We start from the raw sequence: 26,718 nt of genomic DNA on the forward strand, positions 1-26,718 counted from the left end.
TGATTCAACCCATGGAATGTGCTATAGAAGTACAGTTAACACTGCTATTAGCATCTAAGCTCTTTGCCATCTGTGTACCATTCCAGTGATTCTATATCCTCCCAGATGAGCAGCAAGAAGACCAAGAGGGCCAAACTTAGCCAGGATTCCTCAGACCCAGTCAGCATATGCATATCCGCAGATACCTTCCACATGGTACACCTACTGTGTGTGCGTGTGTGACCTTATCGCTGCGTTTCATCCTTCCTTTGCAGGGGAAAGTGTTTCCCAGCATTTCCGACTCTGAGTAGGACGAGGACCTAGGAGAGGTGTCATCTCACCTGCAGAAAGATCTGAATAAATGACTGGGCAAAGACACCAAAAGGCTCCTCCTTAAGATGCTTCACACCTTTGTGAGGACCACACCTAATGGAACAGGTATGTTAAAAGAGACATGGTCTCGATGTGGTCCAGCGAAAATGTCTTATGTGGACTAAAATGTTGTGTACTCAAGGAAAGTGGAAGCTAMTCTGGTTGGCTTCAACAGAGACTGGTGACTTCCTGGCACTAGACCTGGGAGGGACTAACCTATGTGTCCTCTATTTGAAGTTAGGAGTGGAGGATCAGCAGCATGAAAGATGTTTACACCATCCATGAGGAGGTTGATACGTCTGGAAAGGCCAGTGTTAACTCACTGTTAAATGTAACACTTTCTTAGTGTGTRTGTGACCCACCGAAAGAGTGTAAAACTAACACTTTTGAAAGTGTTGACAAACGAACACCCTAAGAGTGTTGGGTCTGTAACACCGTGGGTGTTGCAAATTGGGTCYGTAACACTGGTGTTGYAAATTCTGACTTAAAATAACACTTAGTAGTTTTACAGTCATTCATGGAGTGTTGTTTTAGCATTGTAGGGTGTAGAGCATTATTTGCATATTTCCCAGCAGCTTTGTTAGTAATATGATATATGGAAGGGAGGTAGGTAGTTGAAAGGAGTGATAATTTTGTAATTTAAACAAATAGAATATTTTAACGAAATGTATATATTTTGAATGTTAGTGATACCCACCGATGACTGTGTTTTGTTAGTAACAGAGACATGGTTTTGCAGTCAACACTAAGTGGCTGCCTGAGTGAATGTTTTTTAATTAAAAGTAAACTATTTATATAGATATATTATACATTTTGTAAGGCCTAGTTTTCCTCAATATTGTGGTCTGATGATCCTGGCTCATAGGCCATATAACATCTGCAAGTCACAATATGCTGGCTTGTGAAGTGATTTGTAATTCCTATTGGAATCCAGCCAGAGGGAGGATATTCAACTATTTTTATCACCCACAACCAGCATTCAGAATGACTGCTTTGGTAAAGTACTAGCTAATGAAGAATACCTAAACCATCTAAACTGGAACAACCATCTCAGTAATGGATTCAATAAATCTAACCACTTACAGATTGGATTAGTTTAGATTTGTTATTTATGTCTGTGTAGTACTATTCTAAAAATCAACCTGCAACAAAGCATGCTGGGAAATGTGTTGAGGCCCCTCCTTAGTACATCTTTTTCACTCAGAGTTAACAGAAATGAACTCGGCTCAGTTGAGTAACAACACCACACGGTGTTGATTCACACTTGATTTTTCCCACTGGTGTTAACTCCACTAGAATAACACTCACAACACTTACCTCCACACTAAGATTTTAACACCTGCAAATTTTAACTCCAAGAGAGACCTCAGGAAAAGTACTGAAGTTAGTGTGAAAGAGGAGAGTGTCGCAGAAGAAGAAACAGAGAATCCATCCACGTTCCTCGCAAAACCATGAGCAGCCATGAGCTCAGATGCAGAGGCTGTGCCAGTGGTTTAATTTAAAACTGCCTTGTTCAGGGGCAAAATGACAGATATTTACCTTGTCAGCTCGGGAATTCGATCTTACAACCTTTCGGTTACTAGTCCAACGCTCTAACCACTAGGCTACCTGCCGCCCCCAGGTTTATTTATTGGAAAATAAAATAAATAAATGTGATGCTGGATGACAACATAATGATGTTTGTTTCCAACATTCGGGCTGTTTTCCTAAAGAAGTTAAATCTGCTTTGCGTTTTGTTTCCTTTCCACTATACTAACGAGTATCCCAACCCTAGAAGGAACCAGTGACAGTAAAAAAAAACAGCAGGGATGAATGTTGAAACTTGTCGAAGGTATTTCAACAGGGCGGAACGTTGAGGGAATGCCACTACTCTGCCAGGCAGGCCCCAAACAACAAGAAAAAAAATCCTCTAAAATGTTTCTATCTTCAGAGGTCTATAATATTTTTTATGGCTGACTGTGTTCAACCCAAACAATACCAGTTCCTTTTCTGTGGAACTTTTTTGCCTGTTTTCTGACGTGTAGGTCAGTTTACACCCCCTAATAAAGTCGTCAATTAGTCCATGTTTAAAGTCAAGGACATTGCTATAAAAAAAATGATCTAACCTTTATTTATCCAGGTTTCATTGAGATAAAAATATATTTAGCAAGGGAGACCTAATTGAACCTGGATGAATGATATATGACCTGGATGAATTAAGATGTCAATATAGTGCTAGGTATAGGGCTGGTTGCCTCCTGAAAAGACATCAGTGTTGTCATGAGCAGATCTGCTTTACAACATTGATTTAAGATTACAGTATCATATTTGAAGAGAACAGAAAAGTAGGATCTAGGGATTCATCCRGTCAAGTTAACTTAAAATGATACATGACTTTCACTGGAGATGGAATATTTCTGACGGAGAATTACATATGCATGGACATCGTCACCTTGTGGAGAAATACTTATTTTTGTCTATTCTGACTGTTGTGTTACTCTGAATAACATGTCATAATCCCACTGGTCATCTTTGACTATGCCATTATCTATAATAGTGTTATAGCTGTTATAGATGGTATACAGGTGTTATACCAGATGACATGGACAATGGAACCTTGTCCTGAAATAGAAATAACAAACCTTCCCATTGGTAGAGTGTCTGCAGCCTTTCCGTCTCTCTGTGGAGAAGCTGCGGGAGGTGTCGTCTCGCCTGAGGAAGGACCTGATCATAAGGCGGGGCAAACACACAAACCGCCGAGCGCCAGTCAAGATGCTGCCCACTTTTGTGAGGTCTACACCTGATGGGACAGGTACTGTACTGTATTCCTTAAGGCCCAATGCAACCGTTTTTATATTAATATCAAATATTGTTTGCGTAACTTTTAAGTACCTTACTGTAATAGAATTCCTTTAAAATTGGCAAAAATTGCTTTTTTAGCAAAAAACTATTCCTCAAGCAAGAATTTTGCTAGGACTTTCTGGGAGTGGTCTGAGTGGAAAGGGGAAAACTAGCTGTTATTGGCAGAGAGGTTTGGAACTATCTTTATCATTGGTCTATTAACCAATTTACTCGGTGCTTMATTTGTAAATTGGGAGGTACCGGGAACAAAAAGCGAGCCCGGGAGGGGTGACCTGGCTCTGAGGTACAGCAACGCATGAAGAAAAAAATTATCTTTATAACAAAGCATTGCATGCATTATCATCGCTTTTGCATACTGGCATAGAGCAGTAGAGGCCTTATATAATTGCATGTTTAGAAATAATTTTAGATGACAGAAGACCTTTGCAGATTTTTTTGTAACAGCTCACAAATGATCGAAATGACAGCCTACTTTGACACTGAGAATCTGAGATCAATAAAAATGGCCCTGTCTTGAATACATCAATAGCCTAGGTGTGTGGAGACTAGGGTTGCAAAGGGTGGGGAAACTTTTTCCATAGGAAGTTAAGCCCAGGAATGTTGGGAATTTTGCTTAAATTCATCAATAAAGTTAGCTTATAACAGTGAACCTTTTTTTGTGGGATACACAAAGGCAATTCTAGGTCTTGAGGCATAGTTTAACCAAAATATCTCAAATTCAATGGAATTGCAACCCTCTGCATGCACAGTACATTCTTCCATCACATGTGCAGTGCACTCTTCCATCACATGTACATCTGATTCTCAAGATCTTGCACACTATTGAGATGCTTTTGAGCCCATACTACTACACTGTCTGAGCCTAGGACTAAATACTTTCTGGGAAGTTTTGATTACAGTACTAGGTGGGGTGAATATATTTTATGACATACAATATTTTTTGCCAACTAGTAAATAGTAGCCTGCAGCAAAATGTGTTTAAATAATTTCTAACTTGTTAACAATTTCTGCCTGTTAGTTTTTGCTACCATGTGGGTTTTAGCTTGCTTGAGCCTGCTAACTGAGGAGTGTTAATTCACCTGTTTCCATACATGTTTCATTTACGGTAAAACATTTATCTTACAAAGAAGTTGTTTAATCTAACTGCTGAACTATTTATCTGTACATGGAATTGTATTTGTTTAKTTTTTTTACTCTTTTTTCTTCTTCTAATCTTTACAGGAAAATGCCACGGACACTATCTGATGTGTGGAGACATTTCACTGCAGCTCATGTAGAAGGAAAAGCTGTGTACATTTGCAAATACTGTGCCAAATAATATGTGAAGAATGCAACAAAGATGCACAATCATCTGGCCAAGTGCATAATGTTCCCTCAGCGCTCACAACAAGCTACCTCTGACAAAAGTCCYTCTACTTCTATTCGAGGTGAAAATTATGAATCAGACACCTTATCGATAGCAACAGCTCATGGTCCTCCTGGAATCAACGTTTTTTTTGACACAGTGGAGGAATGTAGTCAGAGAAATACTGATAAATGTCTTGCTCGAGATGTGTTTGCAATTGGTTCAACTCTGATGCTCACAGGCAATGTGTATTGGAAGAGATTTCTGAATGTTCTTCGCCCAGCATACACCCCTCCAACCAGACATGCTTTATCTACTAATTTGCAGGATGCAGAGTTCAAGTGAAGGTCAAGTAAATCATAGAGAAAGCAGACTGTATTACAATCATCTCTGATGGGTGGTCGAATGTTCGCGGGCAAGGAATAATTAACTACATCATCTCCACCCCGCAACCAGTATTCTACAAGAGCACAGACACACCGGTCTCTACATTGCAGATGAGCTGAAGGCAGTCATCAATGACCTTGGACCAGAGAAGGTATTTGCACTGGTGACAGACAATGCTGCGAACATTAAGGCTGCTTGCTCACATCACACCCATTGGCTGTGCTGCTCATGCATTGAATCTGCTCCTCAAGGACATCATGGCAYTGAAAACATTAAGGCTGCTTGCTCACATCACACCCATTGGCTGTGCTGTTCATGCATTGAATCTGCTCCTCAAGGACATCATGGCACTGAAAACAATGGATACACTCTACAAGAGAGCAAAGGAAATGGTTAGGTATGTGAAGGGTCGTCAAGTTATAGCAGCAATCTACCTCACCAAGCAAAGTGAAAAGAATACGAGCACCACTCTGCTTGCAGATGTAAGATAAGAAATCCTTACTGCCCTGCCCACTTCACTGTTGCTCTAAGCACAGGAAACTGCAGTTCTGAAATACATCAAAAAGTGTGAAGACTTCTGCCTGAAGCCCATACACGCCGCAGCRTTCATGTTGGACCCYAAGTATGCTGGCAAGACCATCCTGTCTGGTGCAGAGATCAACAAGGCCTATGGTGTTATCACTACCGTGTCTCGCCACCTTGGCCTGGATGAGGGCAAGGTTCGTGGCAGTCTGGCGAAGTACACTTCCAAGCAAAGGCTGTGGGATGGAGATGCAATATGGCAGTTGTGCCAACATATCTCATCAGCCACCTGGTGGAAGGGACTTTGTGGATCTGAGGCTCTTTTCCCTGTTGCCTCCATCATCCTCCAAATCCTACCAACATTAGCCGCCTCCGAGTGCAACTGGTCCTTGTCTGGGAACATACACACCAAAGCACGCAACAGGCTGACCAATACAAGAGTTGAAAARTTGGTGGCCATCCTGGCAAATTTGAGACTTTTTGAGCCTGACAATGGCTCAATGAGCCATCCTCAACAAGTTTGAGCTGTGCATCATTTTCTAATCCCAGGTAGAAACRGTGCCTGTAAATCCCTGTGTTACAATGTCTTACTTTCTAAGCATGGACTTTCAATGGTTCATTTTAAGTCAAACTACAAATATGGGACATTGACTGGAAACTGTCTGTCAGCCACAAAGTCCCTTTTAAACTACTCATGTGACTGATCAGGAAAACACAAGTCAGAAAATTTAACATAGACATACTCAAGGTAATACATCTTGGTGACTCATGAGGGCTGTGACTTTGCCAGGTTTTGATCACTGAAAGCCATGCTCAGTTTCTAGAGATAAAGCATACGATTCCCCAGCCTGAATAGGTATGAATCCCCTTACAGACCCGTCTCTTGGATTTTCGCACTAAGTTGTAAAATGTTGACTCATTGTGATGTCTTTCCCTGTCCAGTGGTTTTACCACATTGCGGCCTGCCTGGCTGAGTTCCTGGAGCTGAAGGGTCAGACGCTACCTCTGGGCTGTACCTTCTCCTTCGAGCAGAAAGACATCGACAAGGTTCGTCACAGTCAGCCAACACACACACACAAACACATGCGCAGGCACACACACATGAATACACAAAGGATCCATTCATGCAACCAGGACTGATATTAGTAGAAAATACCAAGCCCAGGTTACTTCTCAACATTGGACTAATTCAGAGTCATGACGTTTGAACATTTAATTGTCTTTACACTTGTTTGGACAGTCTATTTGACAACCCTGTCAGAAAGAGTCAAGGGCTAATAGTAAGTGATGGTCAAATCTCACTCATTGTCTGACCTCGACTTCCAGAGTCTCCTGATCCGTTGGACCAAAGGCTTTCTTTAACTGTTTAGGAGTGGATGTGGTCAGGCTACTGAGAGAAGCCATCCACAGCAGAGAGGTGAGTCTGTAGGCCTCTTTTACCATCCGACTACCACCACTTTCTAATAACCAGTTATTTTGATGGGATATGCATTTGGAATGTTATTACTACATTAGTAGAGCCTATAAAATAAGTTGTTATACCAGTTTATACCAGCTGTGAGATTGACATGATCATTGGTAGGTAGTACCTATCTGTACTGCAGCCACACTACTGCAAACATAGCATTAGAGGAAAGAACACAAAGRCATAAGATGCCCCATTTAGCCTAGCAAGTGAAGGAGAGGGTGACTGTAGTAACCATATATAAGTCATATTATCATGTTATTACAAATTGCTTGCCACAATGTTAGGGATGTTAATGATAACCATGGAGTCCTATCTTGAAACATATCATGTAGTTTAGTGCCATTTCTAGCACTTCCACAATGCAATGGCTCCCTCTGCTGGAGATGATAGCAACGGGGTTTTGTTTGTGTTTTTGTGTGCGCATGCAATATGTTGCATTCATTTCTGTGTAAGATTCTCTGCCTCCCCAGGGACGGGGACAAACGCATGTTACGTGGATTAGATAAATAACGTGAAGAGAGTGGGCGGGGAGGATGTATGTATTTGCAGGTAGCCTAGCAGGTAGGAGCGTTGGGTCAGTAACCGAAAGGTGACCGACAAGGGTTGAGGGGTGTTGTAGACGATGGGACATCCAAACTGAGTTTGACCTGGTGGTGGATCGAGATTTACTCAACCCAGGCGTGCATGCGTATGTGTTTCTCCACCAAATTAATGAGCAGTCAAAAGTACGTAGCTAAAGTACATAAAAATACATAACTTCTATGTTTGACTCTCTTGACTTTCATTTGCCGAATACAGGCCAAACCTCATTCACCCTGGTCAATTTATCTGTGTACTTAACTCTGTTGTTTTGTGACTTTGTCCAGGACAGCTTTGRGACCAGATTCATCTCTGGAGGTAGAGGAGTAAGTGACTGACACACCATGCTCTTATGTGTCATATCTCTAGTTACACAGATCCTAAATATAGCAGTTTTTTTTTTTATCAATGTGTTACATAATACAGAAGCTACTACTGGGTAAGATTGAGAGAAATGAGCGCAACTGTCTTTACAACTACAGTGAGGGRAAAAAGTATTTGATCCCCTGCTGATTTTGTTCGTTTGCCCACTGACAATGAAATGATCAGTCTGTAATTTTAATGGTAGGTTTATTTGAACAGTGAGACAGAATATCAACAAAAAATCCAGAAAAACGCATGTCAAAAATGTTATAAATTGATTTGCATTTTAATGAGGGAAATAAGTATTTGACCCCTCTGCAAAACATGACTTAGTACTTGGTGGCAAAACCCTTGTTGGCAATCACAGAGGTCAGATGTTTCTTGTAGTTGGCCACCAGGTTTGCACACATCTCAGGAGGGATTTTGTCCCACTCCTCTTTGCAGATCTTCTTCAAGTCATTAAGGTTTCGAGGCTGATGTTTGGCAACTCGAACCTTCAGCTCCCTCCACAGATTTTCTATGGGATTAAGGTCTGGAGACTGGCTAGGCCACTCCAGGACCTTAATGTGCTTTTTCTTGAGCCACTCCTTTGTTGCCTTGGCCGTGTGTTTTGGGTCATTGTCATGCTGGAATACCCATCCACGACCCATTTTCAATACCCTGGCTGAGGGAAGGAGGCTGTCTCTTATACACATCTAGATGTGTATAAGAGACAGGGTTTCTTGGGGTCATAGGCAGCATTCCTCCTCCTCCAAACACGGCAAGTTGAGTTGATGCCAAAGAVCTCMATTTTGGTCTCRTCTGACCACAACAYGTTCACCCAGTTGTCCTCTGAATCATTCAGATGTTCATYGGCAAACTTCAGACGGGCATGTATATGTGCTTTCTTGAGCAGGGGGACCTTGCGGGCGCTGCAGGATTTCAGTCCTTCACGGCGTAGTGTGTTACCAATTGTTTTCTTGGTGACTATGGTCCCAGCTGCCTTGAGATCATTGACAAGATCCTCCTGTGTAGTTCTGGGCTGATTCCTCACCATTCTCATGATCATTGCAACTCCACGAGGTGAGATCTTACATGGAGCCCCAGGCCAAGGGAGTTTGACAGKTCTTTTGTGTTTCTTCCAATTGCGAATAATCGCACCAACTGTTGTCACCTACTCACCAAACTGCTTGGCAATGGTCTTGTAGCCCATTCCAGCCTTGTGTAGATCTACAATCTTGTCCCTGACATCCTTGGAGAGCTCTTTGGTCTTGGCCATGGTGGAGAGTTTGGAATCTGATTGATTGATTGCTTCTGTGGATAGGTGTCTTTTATACAGGTAAGAAACTGAGATYAGGAGCACTCCCTTTAAGAGTGTGCTCCTAATCTCAGCTCGTTACCTGTATGAAAGACACCTGGGAGCCAGAAATCTTTCTGATTGAGAGGGGGTCAAATACTTATTTCCCTCATTAAAATGCAAATCAATTTATAACATTTTTGACATGCGTTTTTCTGGATATTTTTGTTGTTATTCTGTCTCTCACTGTTCAAATAAACCTACCATTAAAATTATAGACTGATCATTTCTTTGTCAGTGGGCAAACGTACAAAATCAGCAGGGGATCAAATACTTTTTTCCCTCACTGTATATATTGTAAAATCGACTAGAAATGGAAGGGCTGGGAATTGCCAGGGACCTTGTGATATGATATTATCACAATACTTAGGTGTCGATATGATGTATTGCAATTCGATACTGGGATTTTTTGGCAATTTAACGTTCTAAACATTGCTCACCATATGTCTGCTGCAAAGGGACATGAGAAAATGCGTTTTGATCAGTCATAGAAATATTGTTAGTGCTGAAAACAAATTAGCTCCCTTATTAAAAAGAAGCTGAAGAAGGAAAAATACTGGAATTTTGGTACAGGCAACTAGCGCAAAAACTATATTGTGATAATGTCGATACGATATATCGTAAAAACATGTTCACCTCAGATAGAAATGTTATGAAATGGTCCACAGGGTTATTTCAGTTTAAGTGGAAAGTTACAGATAAATCCTGCTTTTTATATTCTTGTCACTTGATTGAATGGAGAATATCCTCTTGTGCTGCCATAATAACAATGTGGATTTCCTGCCTTTGTTTCCTCAGTGTATTCACAAGTCACTGAATCTCAGTAATATGTCGGTCTAACCACTATCCTAAAGTTAATTACACCCCTCCCTCAACCTTATCCCTGCCTTTCCACTCTGTTTGTCTAAATGCAGGAATTTCACATGATGGAATATTATTTCATAGAATACTTATTTTCCAATTGTCCATGGAGGTTGTATCTCTCTTATTCACTCCTTTGCACTGTCAGGAGGACCAATGTCAGTATCAGGTGTGCAGGTAGTCAAATCAATGTATGGCTATCTCCCTGTCTCTCTCAACATTGTTATCCCCCTGTTTCTCTTCCCTCCAGCTTCAGTAAGCAGCTCCAGGAGACCGTAAGAATCCTGGTCCCTAAGTGTGACATCACTTTCCTCGTCACGGAGCATGGCAGCGGAAAAGGGCACTGCCATGGTAACGGCGGTGGCACAAGCTGGCCATGAAGCCCCGACTGTTAGAGGACAGCAGAGGAGGATGAGGAAGATGGAAATTAATGTTAGGCCAGAGGAGGCACACTGGAAAGACTACTTGAAATGCAGCACCATAAAAATGTCGCCCTCAAATGCTTTTGTTGTACGGTACATGCTAAACAGCTCACTCACTTTCTCCTACTGTGTGGAAAGTGATGAATGAACTTTTTTACCGTAGGCTACCGTTAAAAATAAATGTTCTATTGTACATGGTTAACTTTCAGTGAGGAAATTACCTTTTTTCTGAAACTTCTGTGTGAAATATGTATTATGTATAAGAAATGTTACATTATTTTATACTASAATGAARACTTTTAATGGGTAAAGTCTCGCTGTATATTTAGAGACCAGATATTTGATACTTGGACATCACTGCAGCTATATTTGAATGGCAGCTTGGTGATACAATTAGTCTTGAAGTAAAAATCTATGAATATCATGGTCAAGCCAAGTTCCACAGAATGGAAAGAGACACATGCTCACCCCCCCCCCCCCCCCCCTGTTGGAGAAACTACAGAGGAACATCAGGTCATTAAATCAATGTTTTCAGCAAAATTATACAACTTTAGAATATTCAGTCACTCTTAAACAACAGACACCTTTTTGAACACGTGTTATGTTGTTCAAAATTTATTGCAAATGAAAGATGGCTAGCATTTGATATTGATACAATGTTGCACTGTACATTTCCCTGCACCCGCAGTAGGCTAGTAGTTATGTTGCACTTCTTAAGCCATAACACTTATCACGTCTTTTCTCACCTTTTCTCCCAGTGTGGTATAGTGTAAAATACAAGTCACGATTACTTAAAATGATCATCAGGCACATGTAGGTACCATGGTTATACCCGAGGAGCCGGACTGACCAGCTCAAAGATTGATATTAGGCTACACTGTTACAAATTTCAACTTGTCAACTTAATTTCAACACCATCGTGAAAAATAAAATAAGGACATTTGTAAGCATGAACAACAATGATTTCAGAATGGAAAAATGTCCTCCCATTAAAAATATCCACTTTCATATTAACAATAAGTTAGGCCACTCGCAAACAGTTTTGGCCACACCTAGATCCTGTCCTATTTTCATAAAAATGAGGAGCCTTTTCTTGTGCATTTGTTGTGTGCCGGTGAGTACCCGGCTGTGTAACTTGATAGGGGGCTTCGAGAGGGAATAAGGGAATGTGGGGCTGCAATGGAGCAGAATGCAATACAGGTAAAACCGACACTCACTATATTGTTTAGAGATAAATACTAATTTTTCTATGTGCACACATGCCACTTTTACATGTTGACATCGGGAATAAGCCGACTATTTCGGTCTTATTTTGATATCAGTTTGGCGGTTTTCAAGTCTAATTTTGTTTAGAATGTAGACTTGATTGTCCTATCAAGCTAACAAGTATTTTGCAATTGCAACTTAGCTGAATGAGTCACAACTTTCCAGTGGAGAAAATAGATCGGCTATGATATTTGAAAGCCCCAAATTTCGCTAACAGGATTTTACGATTTTATTTACCAGCGTTTGCAATGTAATTCAACTTCAATATTTCTATATTTTCTTCCTGTTAATGATTAATTTCTTTGTGTCGTGTCGACTACCTACGTTTTCTACCCCCACCCCCACATTAAAGGACGTTTTTATCTGACGATTCGACAATATTAAGATTATTTTGTTTTTCAACTAAATCAATGGTGTAGTTTAACCTTGTTTTGAGTAATTCGAAAACAAATATCTTAAATTTACAGTGTCGTGATATTAAAGATTACAACATCATCGATGCAACTAGGTGGAGCAATTTATTTATCGAACAAATAGCCAACATATGGATAGAAAAGAAAACGCAGACGTTATGTCTCGTGTGTATTTGGTATTGCTCAAAATGGAATGAGGATTTTCGTGATGGAAATCGCTGTACTTTTTACTTGAAATTGTGAGGATTATTTTTGATTGTATCATACCAGGCCTACAAAAACGCACAGGATGATTTTGTTTGTCCAATTGAAAGACTTCAATAACAATAAACCTACATTGGTTTTATATTTAATATCAGAAATATTAAAGCTATATCATTAATGATGGTATTTAAGTTATAGGCCTAGCAAGCATAGTTTTCTCTACATTAATATTATATGTCCCTCGGATCCTCCTCTGTTCTAAATAAATCCAATAATGTACTTTTGTACCCCTTAGAATGTTGTAATATTGTGTAAACGATCATTTGTATATTATGATATCCAAGGTCACATAATGTTCTTTTGCAGATAGAACACATTTTCTATTAGTTCCTCTCTTCCTGGAACAGCAGTGCCATTCTAATTTCATCACGAGCATTGACGTAATCCTATCTGTTGGTTAGTGTTTCTACTTAAAAATCCACTCTAAAAATTGAAAACCCAGTCTTTTATATTTTGTGGCTTTACTGTAGAATCAACCTTACTTAATTTTCACCACTAGTTGGCCAAGTGATCAACGTGTTCTGTTCCTGCTACACTAGGTAGGGGACGGGGTTGCCCACAAGAGCGGGTGGGGTGGGGTGAGGACGAAGGGTGCGAATTTGAAACATTTCCGCATTTAGGCATCTGGGCTAGGCCCTATAATAGGCCTACAGTGGTGTTAATTTTAGAAGATCCTGAACAAAGATAATGGACCAACCTATTCTTTTTTTTATTTTTTAGATTAGGCCTTCAAAGTAAAAAAACAAACAAACAAAAAACTTTATATAAATTAAACATTATTACAGCAAGTTTCTTCATAGTTTTGGATGAAACACCCCAAAAAGTTTTTTTTGCATAGATAAATTGTATAATTTTTTATTTTATACCCATCCAAAAAAACTATAGAATATGCATGGAGGCCCATATCTATGAGTTGCCTAMTAAGTAGATACTTTGGAATGTGTTTTGGTGCATGGTAATGCTAAAGTGGCATGATGCTAGAGTGGCGAGCAGAAGGGCACTGTATTTAGCCATTGTAATTTATGGCCACTTGCAGCGAGGTCACTCACACATAGAGACATAGACTGTGCAAACTATACTGAACAACAATATAAATGCAACATGTAAATTGTTGGTCCCATATTTCATGAGCTGAAATAAAAGGTCCCAGAAATTTTCCATAAGCACAATTAGCTTATTTCTCTCAAATGTTTTGCACAAATTTGTTTACATCCCTGTTTGTGAGCATTTCTCCTTTGCCAAGATAATCTATCCACCTGACAGATGTGACATATCAAGAAGCTGATTAAACAGCATGATCATTACACAGGTGCCCTTTGTGCTGGGGACAATAAAAGGCCACTGTAAAATGTGCAGTTTTGTCACACAACACAATGCCATAAATGTCTCAAGTTTTGAGGGAGCTTGCAATTGGCATGCTGACTGCAGGAATGTCCAACAGAGAATTGAATGTTAATTTCTCTACCATAGGCCACCTCCAATGTCGTTTTAGAGAATTTGGCAGTACGTCCAAACGACCTCACAACCGCAGACCAAATCTAAACACACAGGACCTCCACATCCGGCTTCTAAGCCTGCAGGATCGTCTGAGACCAGCCACCCTGACAGCTGAGAAATACTCCTCAGTTTCACGTCTGTAATAAAGCTCTTTCGTGGGGGAAAAACTCATACTGATTGGCTGGGCCTGCCTCCCTAGTGGGTGGGCCTGTGCCCTCCCCAGCCCACCCATGGCTACATCCCTGTCCAGAAATCCATAGATTAGGGCCTAATACATTTATTTCAATTGACTGATTTCCTTATATGAACTGTAACTCAGTAAAATTATTGAAATTGTTGCATGTTGCATTTATTTTTGTAAAGTGCATTTGGAAAGTATTCAGACCCCTTGACTTTTTCCACATTTTGTTACGTTACAGCCTTATTCTAAAAGGGATTTAAAAAAAAATCCATGTCAATATACACACAATACCCCTTAATGACAAAGGAAAAACAGGTTTGTAGTCATTTTTGCAAATGTATATATATWTTTTTGAAATATCACATTTACATAAGTTTTCAGACCTTTCACTCAGTACTTTGTTGAAACACCTTTGGCAGCGATTACAGTCTCGAGTCTTCTTGGGTATGACGCTGCAAGCTTCCGAAGCCACTCCTGCATTGTCTTGGCTGTGTGCTTAGGGTCGATGTCCTGTTGGAAGGTGAACCTTCACCCCAGTCTGCAGTCCTGAGCGCTCTGGAGCAGGTTTTCATCAAGGATCTCTGTGCTTTTCTCCATTCATCTTTCCCTCAATCCTGACTAGTCTCCCAGCCCCTGCAGCTGAAAAACATCCCCACAGAATGCTGCCACCACCATGCTTCACAGTAGGGATGGTACCAGATTTCCTCCAGACGTGATRCTTGGCATTCAGGCCAAAGAGTTCAGTATTGGCTTCATCAGACCAGAGAATCTTGTTTCTCCTTTAGGTGCCTTTTGGCAAACTCCAAGCGGGTTGTCATGTGCCTTTTACTGAGGAGTGGCTTCYGTCTGACCACTCTACCATAAATGCCTGATTGGTGTAGTGTTGCAGAGATGTTTGTCCTTCTGGAAAGTTCTCCCCTCTGTCAGATTGACCTTCAGGTTCTTGGTCACCTTCCTGACCAAGGCCATTCTCCTCTGATTGCTCAGTTTGGCCTTGTGGCCATCTCTAGGAAGAGTCTTGGTGGTTCCRGACTTCTTCCATTTAAGAATGATGGAGGCCACTGTGTTCTTGGGGACCTTCAATAGAGTAGAAATGTTGTGGTACCCTTCCTCGATTCTGTGCCTCGACACAATCCTGTCCCGGAGCTCTACGGACAATTCCTTCGATTTTGCTCTGACATCCACTGTCAACTGTGGGACCTTTTATATAGACAGGTGTGTACCTTTCCAAATCCTGTCCAATCAATTGAATTTACCACTGGTGGGCTCCAATCAAGTTGTATAAACATTTCAAGGATAATCAATGGAAACCGGATGCACCTGAGCTCAATTTCGAGTCTCATAGCAAAGGATCTGAATACTTATCTAAATAAGCAATTTCTGTTTTCTATTTTTTATAAATTTGCTAAAATTTCTGAAAACGGTTTTCACTTTGTCATTATGGGGTATTGTGTATAGATTAATGACATTTTTTATATATATTTAATCCGTTTGAGGATAAGGCTGTAACATAACAAAATGTGGAAAAAGGGAAGGGGTCTGAATACATTCCAAATGCGCTGTACATATTAACTAATGTTGATAAATGGGGAGTAATGCAGGCCTTTGCCAAGAACATTGGGTAGAATCTGAARGTGTATGTTCATGGCCAAATTAATAATTTGTGTGATGTGAAGGGGTGTCTGTGTGTAAGGAGTTGTGTTTGATAGTCAGAATGTACACATTGATGGGATAAATAACATCTATATTTAATTCAAACTTGAAAAAAGTTTGAGTTTTGAAATGTAAATTATGCTTTCCTTGTCTGTTACAGACATTTGTGAGGGGCACAAGTTAGTTGTACTAATCAAATTAAGTATTTTCTGTTTAAATTAAGTTGATTTATATAGCATATGTCAGTTGGGCTGTACAAGACATAGTCACAGGATTATTGCGGAAAATAAATGGTGACAGTACACATGGTTTTGCTGTTAAACGAAAGCAGCTTATAATAGAGAAATTAACATACAGCTCTGGTGGACATTCCTGCAGTCAGCATGCCCCTTTTATATAGCCTTGCTATTGTTATTTTACTGCTGCTCTTTAATTATTTGTTACTTTTATTTCTTATTTTTTGTAGTTTTTACTGCATTGTTGGTTATGGCTTGTAAGTAAGCATTTCACAATACCTGTTGTATTCGGCGCATGTGACAAACATTTTATTTGAATTGCACACTCCCTCAACTTGAGACATCTGTGGCATTGTGTTGTGTGACACAAGTGCACATTTAGTGGCCTTTTATTGTCCCCCGCACAAGATGCACCTGTGTAATGATCATGCTTCTTGATATGCCACCCCTGTCCGGTGGATGGATTATCTTTTTCAAAGCAGAAATGCTCACTAACAGGGGTGTAAAAAATGTGTGCACAAATTTGAGAGAAATAAGCTTTTTGTGCGTATGRAACATTTCAGGGATCTTTTCTTTCAGCTCATGAAACCAACACTTTACATTTTGCGTTCATATTTTTGTTCAGTGTACATTATGGTCCGAGGTTGACTCAAATCACATGCCTAGTTACATTGAACAGACGGGAATGGTTAAATGACTCTAACCGCTCTTTCTTTTTTTGTGAAAATTGCTCTCAGTGGTTAGGTGCTCCCTCCTGCCTGCGTGGATCCTTTGCCTTCTATAAGTCAGTGAGCTGTGAGGCCTTGGCTGGGGCCCCTGCACTGGTCTGGAAACTGGGGGAGTTCTACTATGTCCGCTGTGGCCCCCAAGAACCTGTGTGCATTGCTGAGGTACGACTTCCCATAGCTCCGTTAGTTAGCGCATGATACTTCCATACCAGGGTGTATTCAGGGTGGTGAAATGTGCAAAACGTTGCAGATGGATACATAATCATTTGTTCTTCACTGAGGATTTCTACCTGATTTTGAGCAGTCTGTAACGTTGCAACCTCCTAAACAAGACCCAGAGTTTTGAGTTTCATTCCTTCTTGTCACATGTACTGATTACGTATTAATTGTAAGTCGCTCTGGATAAAATAATCTGCTAAATAACTGTATTTCTTATTTCAGGTGACTTTACTGTGGGAGGACCAGGCCCAACGCCATCTACTGGCCAGCTCCAGACTTTACTTCCTCCCTGAGGATACTCCCAAGGGCAGGACCAGAGAGCATGGAGAGGTTAGGGGGGGCCACTGAGCTCTATAATGTAGACATAATTTGGGGGCAACCAAGGGGTGTGGGTCTGGTGTTTCCTCACAAGTTTTTTTGGGGGGGGGTTCTGATAGATACATTCAAAATATTTATTTTTGTAGAAAGAATGAATGTATATCGTTTTCATCGTTTAGAAATTTTCAATAATTTTCACAACTCTGCTATTCAAATCTACATTACTGTAAACACTGAATGTGGGTGTCATTTTCTCTGTTCAACGTAGAAGTACTTAGAATCACACAAAATTACAGTCCATATCTGTCATTGCTAGACTAGTAGATCATACACAGCATAACTCATGAAAGGACATACTGTATTGTGCAAGATCATTTCTTGCTTAGGAAAAATGTGGCTTGGGTTGACGTAATAATGGATTGTGTGTGCCTGGCATTTAGCCGACTTGTTTAACCACCGATAACTTTGAGCAGGAATCCTTAGATTGTTGTGTCACTTCTCCCCTCATTCAAGTGAAACATTTTGTTATTAACCTGGACAATTCATGTGTAGTTAAATGTATTTTCATTCAAGTCGTTTTTTWAAACTTTCAGTTTTAATAATGCACAAGTATGGCAAAGACTAGTTACATGAGATGTATTTATTTTCCCAGGTGGTTGTTGCTGTGATGTAAATAATGAGTTGTTATGAATCCCAGATTTTCCAAAGGTGATTCCTATTTCGCTACAGTCCTATGTTAATAACAATGTGTTGGGAGGAGTAGGGGGTCTGATGGCTCCTCATGTGCCACAGGCTATTGACACTCTGACTTATATCATGTGAAGTATTTCCTTGATTCTTAAAATGTTTGGTGGCCCTTTCTTTTACGGTATGCACCAATTTAAAGAGTGCGTGTGTGTGTTCCTCAGGATGAGGTGTTGGCCGTCTCTAAGAAGATAGTGGTGCGGGTGGAGGATCTGGTGAGGTGGACCTGTCCTGAACCTCCAGGATGGAAAGGAGGAAGCCAGAAGTCCAGCGAGACTAACAGTCATCACAAACCTACCCCCATCATTACCAATGGACCCCCAGCATCACTCAAAGAGAAGGGTGAGAGTGCGCGTCTGGGAGTCAAGGTGCTCAGCTACCCCCAGTACTGCCGCTTCCGCTCCCTGCAGAGACGCATTCAGGACGGGATGGTGTTGGGGATGCAGGATCCCCATCTGCTGGCCCTGGGGGGGATCAGGGTGGCCCAACACAACACCCGGGTCCTCTACTGYAGGGACACCTTCAACCACCCCACCCTGGATAGCAACACCAGTGTCTGGACACAGCTGGGTGAGTGGCTGGCTGGGGAACTTGATCTCTCTATGTTGATGAACTGTAAATGTGGCCATTGTGTGGCCATTGCCAAAGTGATTTGATTTTATAAATCTAATTGGGCAATGGCATCTAAAATGTGATGACAAAGACATTTTAATTAATTAATGCCAGATTAAACTGTTATCTTATTGACTGACTAATTTACTGTATGTTGTGGACATAATGTGCTGAAGTTATGGGATATACAAAAATACAATATTTTTTTGAGGCACATGCCTCTCTGTCTCGTTCCCAGGATGCACCTCCCTCAACTTGAAGGGGCGACCCCTCAAGAGAAGAGGAAGGCCAGAAGGCCAGAAAGCTGTGGAGCCACCAGCCCTCAACCAATCAGAGTCCTGGATAGAAAGAATAACGGTACAATTTGTTTTGTTCTATAAAGTTTTGCTATGGCTACATACCAACTTCTTCCAGTTACTTTCATATGTCTTATTATTAACCTCATATTCACTTAAAAATCACTTTATATCCTAGTAATTACCTTGAGGTTTTCCTGTTATGAAATGCATCACAACACACTATTTATGCCAAGTAGTTACTATTCTTAGAAATGAAAATTCCACATAATTTGTTAATGGACACCAACTGAAATGGGACTGTTAAAAAAAAGGGGGGGGAAAGAAATGGGACTGTACAGCATTACCACATGTAGTATGGTGAAAACATTATGTATCCTGTAGGAAAATGTGATGGGCAGTGTGGAGATGCAACGAGAGGGGGGCTGTCTCCCCCACCCTGAGGAGCAGATGTTCCTGGATCAACTCTACTGCTACATGGAGCGCTGCGGCTCACCCATCAGCAAGGTGCCCAACCTCGGCTTCAAGAAGAGTGAGTCACTCACTGATGACTACATCAACAACCATTAACATTCATACCAAAGACTTTGAATATAAAGTGCGTTTTCCCTACGGAACTAAATAAAATGTTCCCACCATGTGGTTATGTCTTTGAACAAGCTGTTTATCTGTCAGTGATGTAAACCAGACAGTCAGTCACAGCTCTTAGGACCTATAGTATGCTTTAACACTCTTACCTGTGTGTGTCCACAGTTGACTTGTTTGTCATGTACTCTGTAGTCAAACAGTTGGGGGGCCATGAGAGGGTGAGTAGTGAAAGCCGTCGTTCTTTATCAGCCACATATCTTATACAATAGTGGATAGATCACAATGTCTGAGCAAATTACTTAGAACCATTTATAAAAAATGTAATTGTCTAAAAAATGCTTTTAAACTCTTTACCATCTCTCCTGTAGGTGACGTCCCAGCGTCTGTGGAAGAAAGTGTATAATGAACTAGGAGGATGCCCGGGCAGCACCAGCGCTGCCACCTGCACCAGGAGGCACTATGAGAGGTAAGGCAGGAACACTGCTGGTGCCAGACTAGTTTACATTGTGCCCCACCTAAAGTATGTATATTCTTCTTGTGACAAAAGATAACCATGTGCACAACTATTACCCGTGCTTCAGCTGTGAGAAACACTGAGTCAGGGCTGAAACTATTCATTAAAAGTTTTCAAAAGATTGTAGTTCTAGAATGATGCCGTTAATGTACTTGATGGGAATCACCAGCAGTTGAGGCTTCTTGGCCTTGGTGTTTCCTTACAAAACTTGTTTTTTATTCTGAAACTTTTGGCTTTGTGTTTTTCCCTCAGGCTGATTCTTCCTTACGAGGAGCACAGAAACGGAGGTGGTGCAGAACTAAAACTCCCAGCATCCTCTGGGCCTACCCGGGTTAGGGGGATGAGTGGGAGGAGACCGCTGGTGAAGGGGAGAGGAGCAGAGACCAACCAGGAGAAGATTGTAACCCCTACCCCTCCAGTGAGTCTGTCTGCTAATCTCTCACTCTACATACAGTTCATMATTTTTGACTTGCTCAGTACATGTCAGTCATTTGATATTTAATATGCAGTCATCACTCGTTATGTCTTGATCTGAATCTGATGTAAATTAATGTATGAGTGTATTCTATGATGTTATAGAGACTAAAATGAGAATTCCTCATGTATGGCATCTCTCTCACTAGACTATTTCTCCAGACGGTGTGGTGGTAGTGAAGAGAGGCCGTGGTAGACCTCCAGGCAAAAAGAACCAGGTCAAACTCCTAGTCTCCAAGGCCAGTCCAGTGGTACTGTCTCCCCCAGCTAAACCTAGCCTGGACCTTGTGGCCCAGCCCCCTCTCCAGGCCCCCTCTCTCGAGTCCCTGTCTGTGCTCCAGGGACTAAACCTGGCCAACCTGCCACTAACCCCAGACCTGTYTCCCATGTCTGCCCCCTTCCTCCTGCCCAAAACCGAAAGGGAGGTAAAGATGGAGAACGGGGATTCTCCAGCACCATCACCCACTCTGTCTCCTGCCACTTTCTTGCCTGCTTTCCCCAGGCTCCACACAGGGGGGTCCTTCGGAGGGTTCAGCCCCACTAAAGGCCTCTGTACCCTTGATCTCTTTAGGAGCCGACTGGGCCTCACTAGCCTGGACACCCCTGGTCTAACCCCCCAGAACCCTGCCTCCCACCAGCCCTCCAGCCTTTACCTCCAGGCCAAGACAGGGAGCCCAAACACCACCCTTCTCAATGGGAACCAGCMCCACCCCCAGTCTCACCATCAGTCCCACCACCAGTGCTGGGGGTGCGGGCTGGATGAGGAAGCCCAGAGGGGGGGTAGCAGCAGCACCAGGGAGGTCCGTAGCAGTAGACCTCCCCTGCCCCCTCTCCGGGTCCTCCCCCTGGACCTGGACTGCAGCCTGCAGGTGCGCCAGCTGATGCGTACGCGGTTGGGCTCGGCCCAGCTCCACTCTTTCACCAAGCGGCTGTCGGAGGTCTTAGCCCAGGACCTGAGTAGCAAGCCACATCTGCCTGTCACCCCTCCCCCAGAGCAGGCCCTGCCCCTCAACCTCAGCAAGTGCTACACCACCAAAAGATCTGCCTTTGATGAAACTGACTACAGGATGTCTTCAGGGGATCAGGATAATGGTGACTCCACACTCCCCTTAGCTAAAAGCCGTAGAGTGGAGTCGTGTGATGAGGCTGAGGACTTGAGCTCACCCAGCAGGGCCAGGGCTTTCCTCCTGGAGCTGCCCCAGCACACCACAACCACCACCAGCCCAGACACCTCTACTACACCTACCCAGCTTTTCCTCACCAAGTCTGGGGAGGCCTGGGGAGACACCCCCCTGGAGAACCAGGGCAGGACGTCTGACTCTGAGCCAGCAATCCAGGTGAAGGTGGAAGAGGACCTGAGGGAGAGCAGCTTGGTGGAGCCTGAGGAAGACTGCTCTGTAAGGACAAAGCAGGCGAAAGTGGAAGAGAGAGAAACTGTAAAGATGGATAGGGAAGAAGAGAAGAGGGAGGAGGTTGAAACCGTTATCATTGAGGATGGTGTACAAACGCAATCAGAGAAAGATGAGATGGAGGGGAGGAAACTAGAGAGGATAGAAAAACAGTGTAATACCATAAAGATGGGCGACGGCATATCAGAGAGGGTGAAGGGGACTGAGGATTCCTTAGCCCACTCTGCCAGTGACTCTGGGGGCCAGCAAGTGCCAATGGATGATGAGGAGATGGAATGTGATGTTGGGGCATCTATCAAAGGGCTGCCCAGTCCTATCCTACCCCCAACCCAGGCCCAGCCAAGCTGCCTGAACACCTGCACACAACCTCAACAGCACATAACAGACTCATGACCAACACCAACAATCACTACACCACTCTACCTTATGGGAGGATACTCTCAAACACACAATCAAAGACTAATCCTATAAACTCCGTAACGACTCCCACACACACACACTTTGAAACACTGCCATTGCCTTTAGATGACACCATTATATTGTTCTGTATGCATCATACAACTTTCGTGCTTCTAACTTTATTACACAAAAATTAGAGTGCTTACAACAATCCACCAATTTCCTGAAAAGGATTGGATAAAAGATGTGCCTTAAATCTGTTGCGCTCTGATTTCTAGTCATTCACACAGTACAACAGCCAGGGGTGTATCCATTGCCAAATGGAACGAAATGGGAAGGGACCTATCTGAATTTGTACAATAGCAACTGTAGTTGTCATTGCAAACCATTTTTCCATTGCGAAATGCTTTGCTACAATGTGCACCAATGAATACACCCCAGGAAACAGTGTTTGAGTCCTATATGTACTTCCTGTTTGCGAGTCTTAAACACTGACAGGATTTGCACACCTACTGTACTTGTTCCTTTTTTTCTTTCTTTTATGAGGCAGTCATTTATGAATATTTCCTCTGATGCCAATTTTGTGGTATTTTAATGTTTGTGTCTAGTTTAGAGAAACAATGCTGACACCACTTGAGGTTTTTAGTCCTTGGTGCCTTGATCAGAGTTTGACCCCAGTAAGTCTGTCAGACAGTTGGTATGTTGTATCTTGTGTATGGACCTGGGGTGTACTCCGATCTGATTTAGAGTAGCAGGGGAATTCTATTGACTACAAGAACCAAAGGCCTTTCATAACTCGTTCAATAGAGAGAGTACAAGTTTTCAGTTGTGCTTTATAGATTTTTCTAAATAATTTTAAAGATATATCCCTGTTGATATATCTTATATATCTAGATCAAAAATTGGAGCTATTTGTGGTTCATCCTGTTAGTGTTGAGTGTCTATCCTCATTGCAGCCTGATGTATTTCTTTATGTATAAAAGGGGCAGCGTACCTTTGGTGAAAGGGCCACATTGCGTGAGTGGCCAAAATGTTCTAGTTGAGCTACACATAATTTTGGTTTGATAAGTTCCTCATCGAGTTGAATAGGGTTTAGGTATTTAGTTAAATTATTGTTTGTGTAGCCTTTTGATGTTATTTTGATCATTTAGAGTTTAAAATCAAATGTTTACATTCAATAATGCAACAGTAATATTAAGTTGATTTTGTATCTTTAGTGCTTTGCAGATGGTCAGACTGGTACTGTATTAGAGTTGGTTCACAGTATTCCTACTTCTGGAATGGGAACAAGAGTCTATCTTCATTCAACTATGGTGGACTTAAAAAGATTCTCTGCTACTTTTTTATACTTTTTAGCCAGTAGTTCTGAAAGTAGCACTTATGAGCCAAAAGTAGTCCCGGAAGATTGCGTACTACGTCACATATGCAGATATGTGCGCCACTTCATTGCTCGCACTCACTCTCTCTATTAATCTCTCTCACTCACTGAGCTGTTGGGCCCGCCCTGCAACCTCATTGGAGAACACTGGGCAGGCCTATTGCTAGCTGTCACATTGCTAGCTGTCACATTGCTAAGGGGCTGGCCCACTAGAGATTTTGTGGCTAATTGAGGTAAAACAGTAATTCTGCTCATAAATTATGCATGTATGAACTACACATTGACACATCCATCCCAAAGCGGAAGGATTACAAAATACTTTCTTAGTTGCCAAAGTACCAGAGAATGTCTTTAAAATATTCTTAGAAAAAGAAGAAATAGCATATGGAATTGATTTGCAGTTGACTCCGATCTACTGTCTCTTATTTTCCCCCTTTTATTACTTGAACAACTGCTACAGAGTTAATGTCATGTAGTTATATATCTATTTAAACCTGTGTATCAGTTGAGCTCATCTTGCTCATGGCAGACATCTGTCTCTGGTATTCCTTTTGCTGTTTGTGAGAGTAAGACCAGTGCCATGCACATCTTGACTCCTGTACTCTGACAATTGATTATATGGTAATTTCAACCATTTTTGTTTTAACACTGTATATTTATATTAAAGATGTATCTGTTAAAAGGTGGGGGTTGCAGATTTTTGTATGAGTGTATATGTCTTTTAGGGGCTTTTTTAAATTTCAGACAAAGATTAGACTTAATCCTGTACTAAAATCTGTTTCTKGGAGATTTTCCATTGAGCTTGTGTTTTAGTCCAGGACTAGGTTTAGTCTATCTGGGAACCACCCCTGGTGTATGAAAATGTGTCAGTCCCTGCATGTCCCCAGGCACCCTCATTTGTTGACTTCTGTGATCGAAAAAGCCTTGGTTTCATGCATGTCAACATCAGAAGCCTCCTCCCTAAGTTTGTCTTACTCACCGCTTTAGCACACTCTGCCAACCCTGATGTCCTTGCCGTGTCTGAATCCTGGCTTAGGAAGGCCACCAAAAATTCTGAGATTTCCATACCCAACTATAACATTTTCCGTCAAGATAGAATTGCCAAAGGGGGAGGAGTTGCAGTCTACTGCAGAGATAGCCTGCAAAGTAATGTCATACTTTCCAGGTCCATTCCCAAACAGTTGGAACTTCTAATTAATTTTTTTTATCTCTCCAGAAATAAGTCTCTCACTGTTGCCGCCTGCTACCGACCCCCCTCAGCTCCCAGCTGTGCCCTGGACACCATTTGTGAATTGATCGCCCCCCCATCTAGCTTCAGAGTTTGTTCTGCTAGGTGACCTAAACTGGTATATGCTCAATACCCCGGCAGTCCTACAATCTAAGCTAGATGCCCTCAATCTTACACAAATCATCAAGGAACCCACCAGGTACAACCCTAAATCCGTAAACATGGGCACCCTCATAGACATTATCCTGACCAACTTGCCCTCCAAATACACCTCTTCTGTCTTCAATCAAGATCTCAGCGAYCACTGCCTCATTGCCTGTATCCGCTACGGGTCCGCGGTCAAACGACCACCCCTCATCACTGTCAAACGCTCCCTAAAACACTTCTGCGAGCAGGCCTTTCTAATTGACCTGGCCCGGGTATCCTGGAAGGATATTGACCTCATCCCGTCAGTTGAGGATGCCTGGTCATTCTTTAAAAGTAACTTCCTCACCATCTTAGATAAGCATGCCCTGTTCAAAAAACGCAGAACTAAGAACAGATATAGCCCTTGGTTCACTCCAGACCTGACTGCCCTCGACCAGCAAAAAAACATCCTGTGGCGGACTGCAATAGCATCGAATAGTCCCCGCGATATGCAACTGTTCAGGGAAGACAGGAACCAATACACGCAGTCAGTCAGGAAAGCAAAGGCTAGCTTTTTCGAGCAGAAATTTGCATCCTGTAGCTCTAACTCCAAAAAGTTCTGGGACACTGTAAAGTCCATGGAGAACAAGAGCACTTCCTCCCAGCTGCCCACTGCACTGARGCTAGGTAACACGGTCACAGTAATATGATAATAAAACTTCTAACAGCATTTCTCAACGGCTGGCCATGCTTCCCCTGGCTACTCCAACCTGGCCAACAGCTTCCCCCCCGCAGCTATCGCCCAAGCGTCCCAGCTTCTCCTTTACCCAAATCAGATAGCAGATGTCTGAAAGAGCTGCAAAACCTGGACCATACAATCAGCTGGGCTTGACAATCTAGACCTCTTATTTCTGAAACTATCCGCCGCATTGTCGCAACCCCTATTACAGCCTGTTCAACCTGTCTTTCATATCGTCTGAAGATCCCAAGGATTGGAAAGCTGCCGCGGTCATCCCCTTTCAAGGGGAGAACCCTGGATCCAACTGTTACAGACCTATATCCATCCTGCCTGCCTTCTAAGGTCTTCGAAGCCAAGTTAATAAACAGATCACTGACCATCTCGAATCCATCGTACCTTCTCCGCTGTGGCAATCCGGTTTCCGAGCGGTCACGGTGCACTAGCCCGCTCAAAGGTACTAACGATATCATACCGCATTGATAAAGAAGTATGTGCGGCGTCTTCATCGACTGGCCAAGGCTTTTCGACCTGGTCAATCACCATATTCTTATCGGCAACTCAGTAGCCTCGGTTTTTCTGATGACTGCCTTGCCTGGTTCACCACTCTTTGCAGACAGGTTCAGTGTGTCCAAATCGGAGGGCATGTTGTCCGGTCTCTGGCAGTCTCTATGGGGTACACGGGTTCAATTCTCGGCGCCGACTCTTTTTCTCTGTATATAATCAAATTTGGCAATTGTTTCTTGTGCGGGCGATTCGATGATCCACCTCTACGCAGACGACACCATTCTGTATCTTTCTGGCCCTTCTTGGACTGTGCTATTACCTCCAATAAGAGCTTCCAATGCCATACGCACTCTTTGTGGCTCCACTGCTCTTAACGCTAGTAACCAAATGCATGCTTTCAACGTCTGCTGCTGCACCCCGGCGAATAGCATCACCACCTACGGTTCCGACTAGAATA

The 26,718-nt window shown here is 42.3% G+C and overlaps 1 protein-coding gene across 9 annotated transcripts; it reads left to right on the forward strand.

The window, feature by feature from the left end:
- Positions 1-297: 297 nt before the first annotated feature.
- LOC111950587 (AT-rich interactive domain-containing protein 5B) lies at positions 298-24,350 on the forward strand. Of its 9 annotated transcripts, none has more exons than XM_070434253.1 (16): positions 298-417; positions 589-658; positions 2,987-3,142; positions 6,389-6,493; positions 6,773-6,863; positions 7,781-7,819; positions 10,304-11,675; positions 16,723-16,875; positions 17,155-17,262; positions 18,159-18,564; positions 18,845-18,963; positions 19,287-19,434; positions 19,656-19,708; positions 19,859-19,956; positions 20,257-20,422; positions 20,628-24,350. In XM_070434253.1, the coding sequence occupies exons 7-16, from the start codon at positions 11,655-11,657 to the stop codon at positions 22,278-22,280; spliced, it is 2,925 nt and encodes a 974-aa protein (XP_070290354.1). In that variant the 5' UTR covers positions 298-417; positions 589-658; positions 2,987-3,142; positions 6,389-6,493; positions 6,773-6,863; positions 7,781-7,819; positions 10,304-11,654; the 3' UTR covers positions 22,281-24,350. The 9 variants fall into 9 exon arrangements, with proteins under 9 accessions (XP_070290354.1, XP_070290356.1, XP_070290355.1 ...); XM_070434255.1 differs by lacking the exons at positions 298-417; positions 589-658; positions 2,987-3,142 and adding exons at positions 3,149-3,475; positions 4,414-4,619; positions 4,865-5,075; XM_070434254.1 differs by lacking the exons at positions 298-417; positions 589-658; positions 2,987-3,142 and adding an exon at positions 4,626-5,075.
- Positions 24,351-26,718: the final 2,368 nt, after the last annotated feature.

The sequence above is a fragment of the Salvelinus sp. IW2-2015 genome, linkage group LG23 (assembly GCF_002910315.2).
Source record: "Salvelinus sp. IW2-2015 linkage group LG23, ASM291031v2, whole genome shotgun sequence".
Classification (NCBI taxonomy): Eukaryota; Metazoa; Chordata; class Actinopteri; order Salmoniformes; family Salmonidae; genus Salvelinus; species Salvelinus sp. IW2-2015.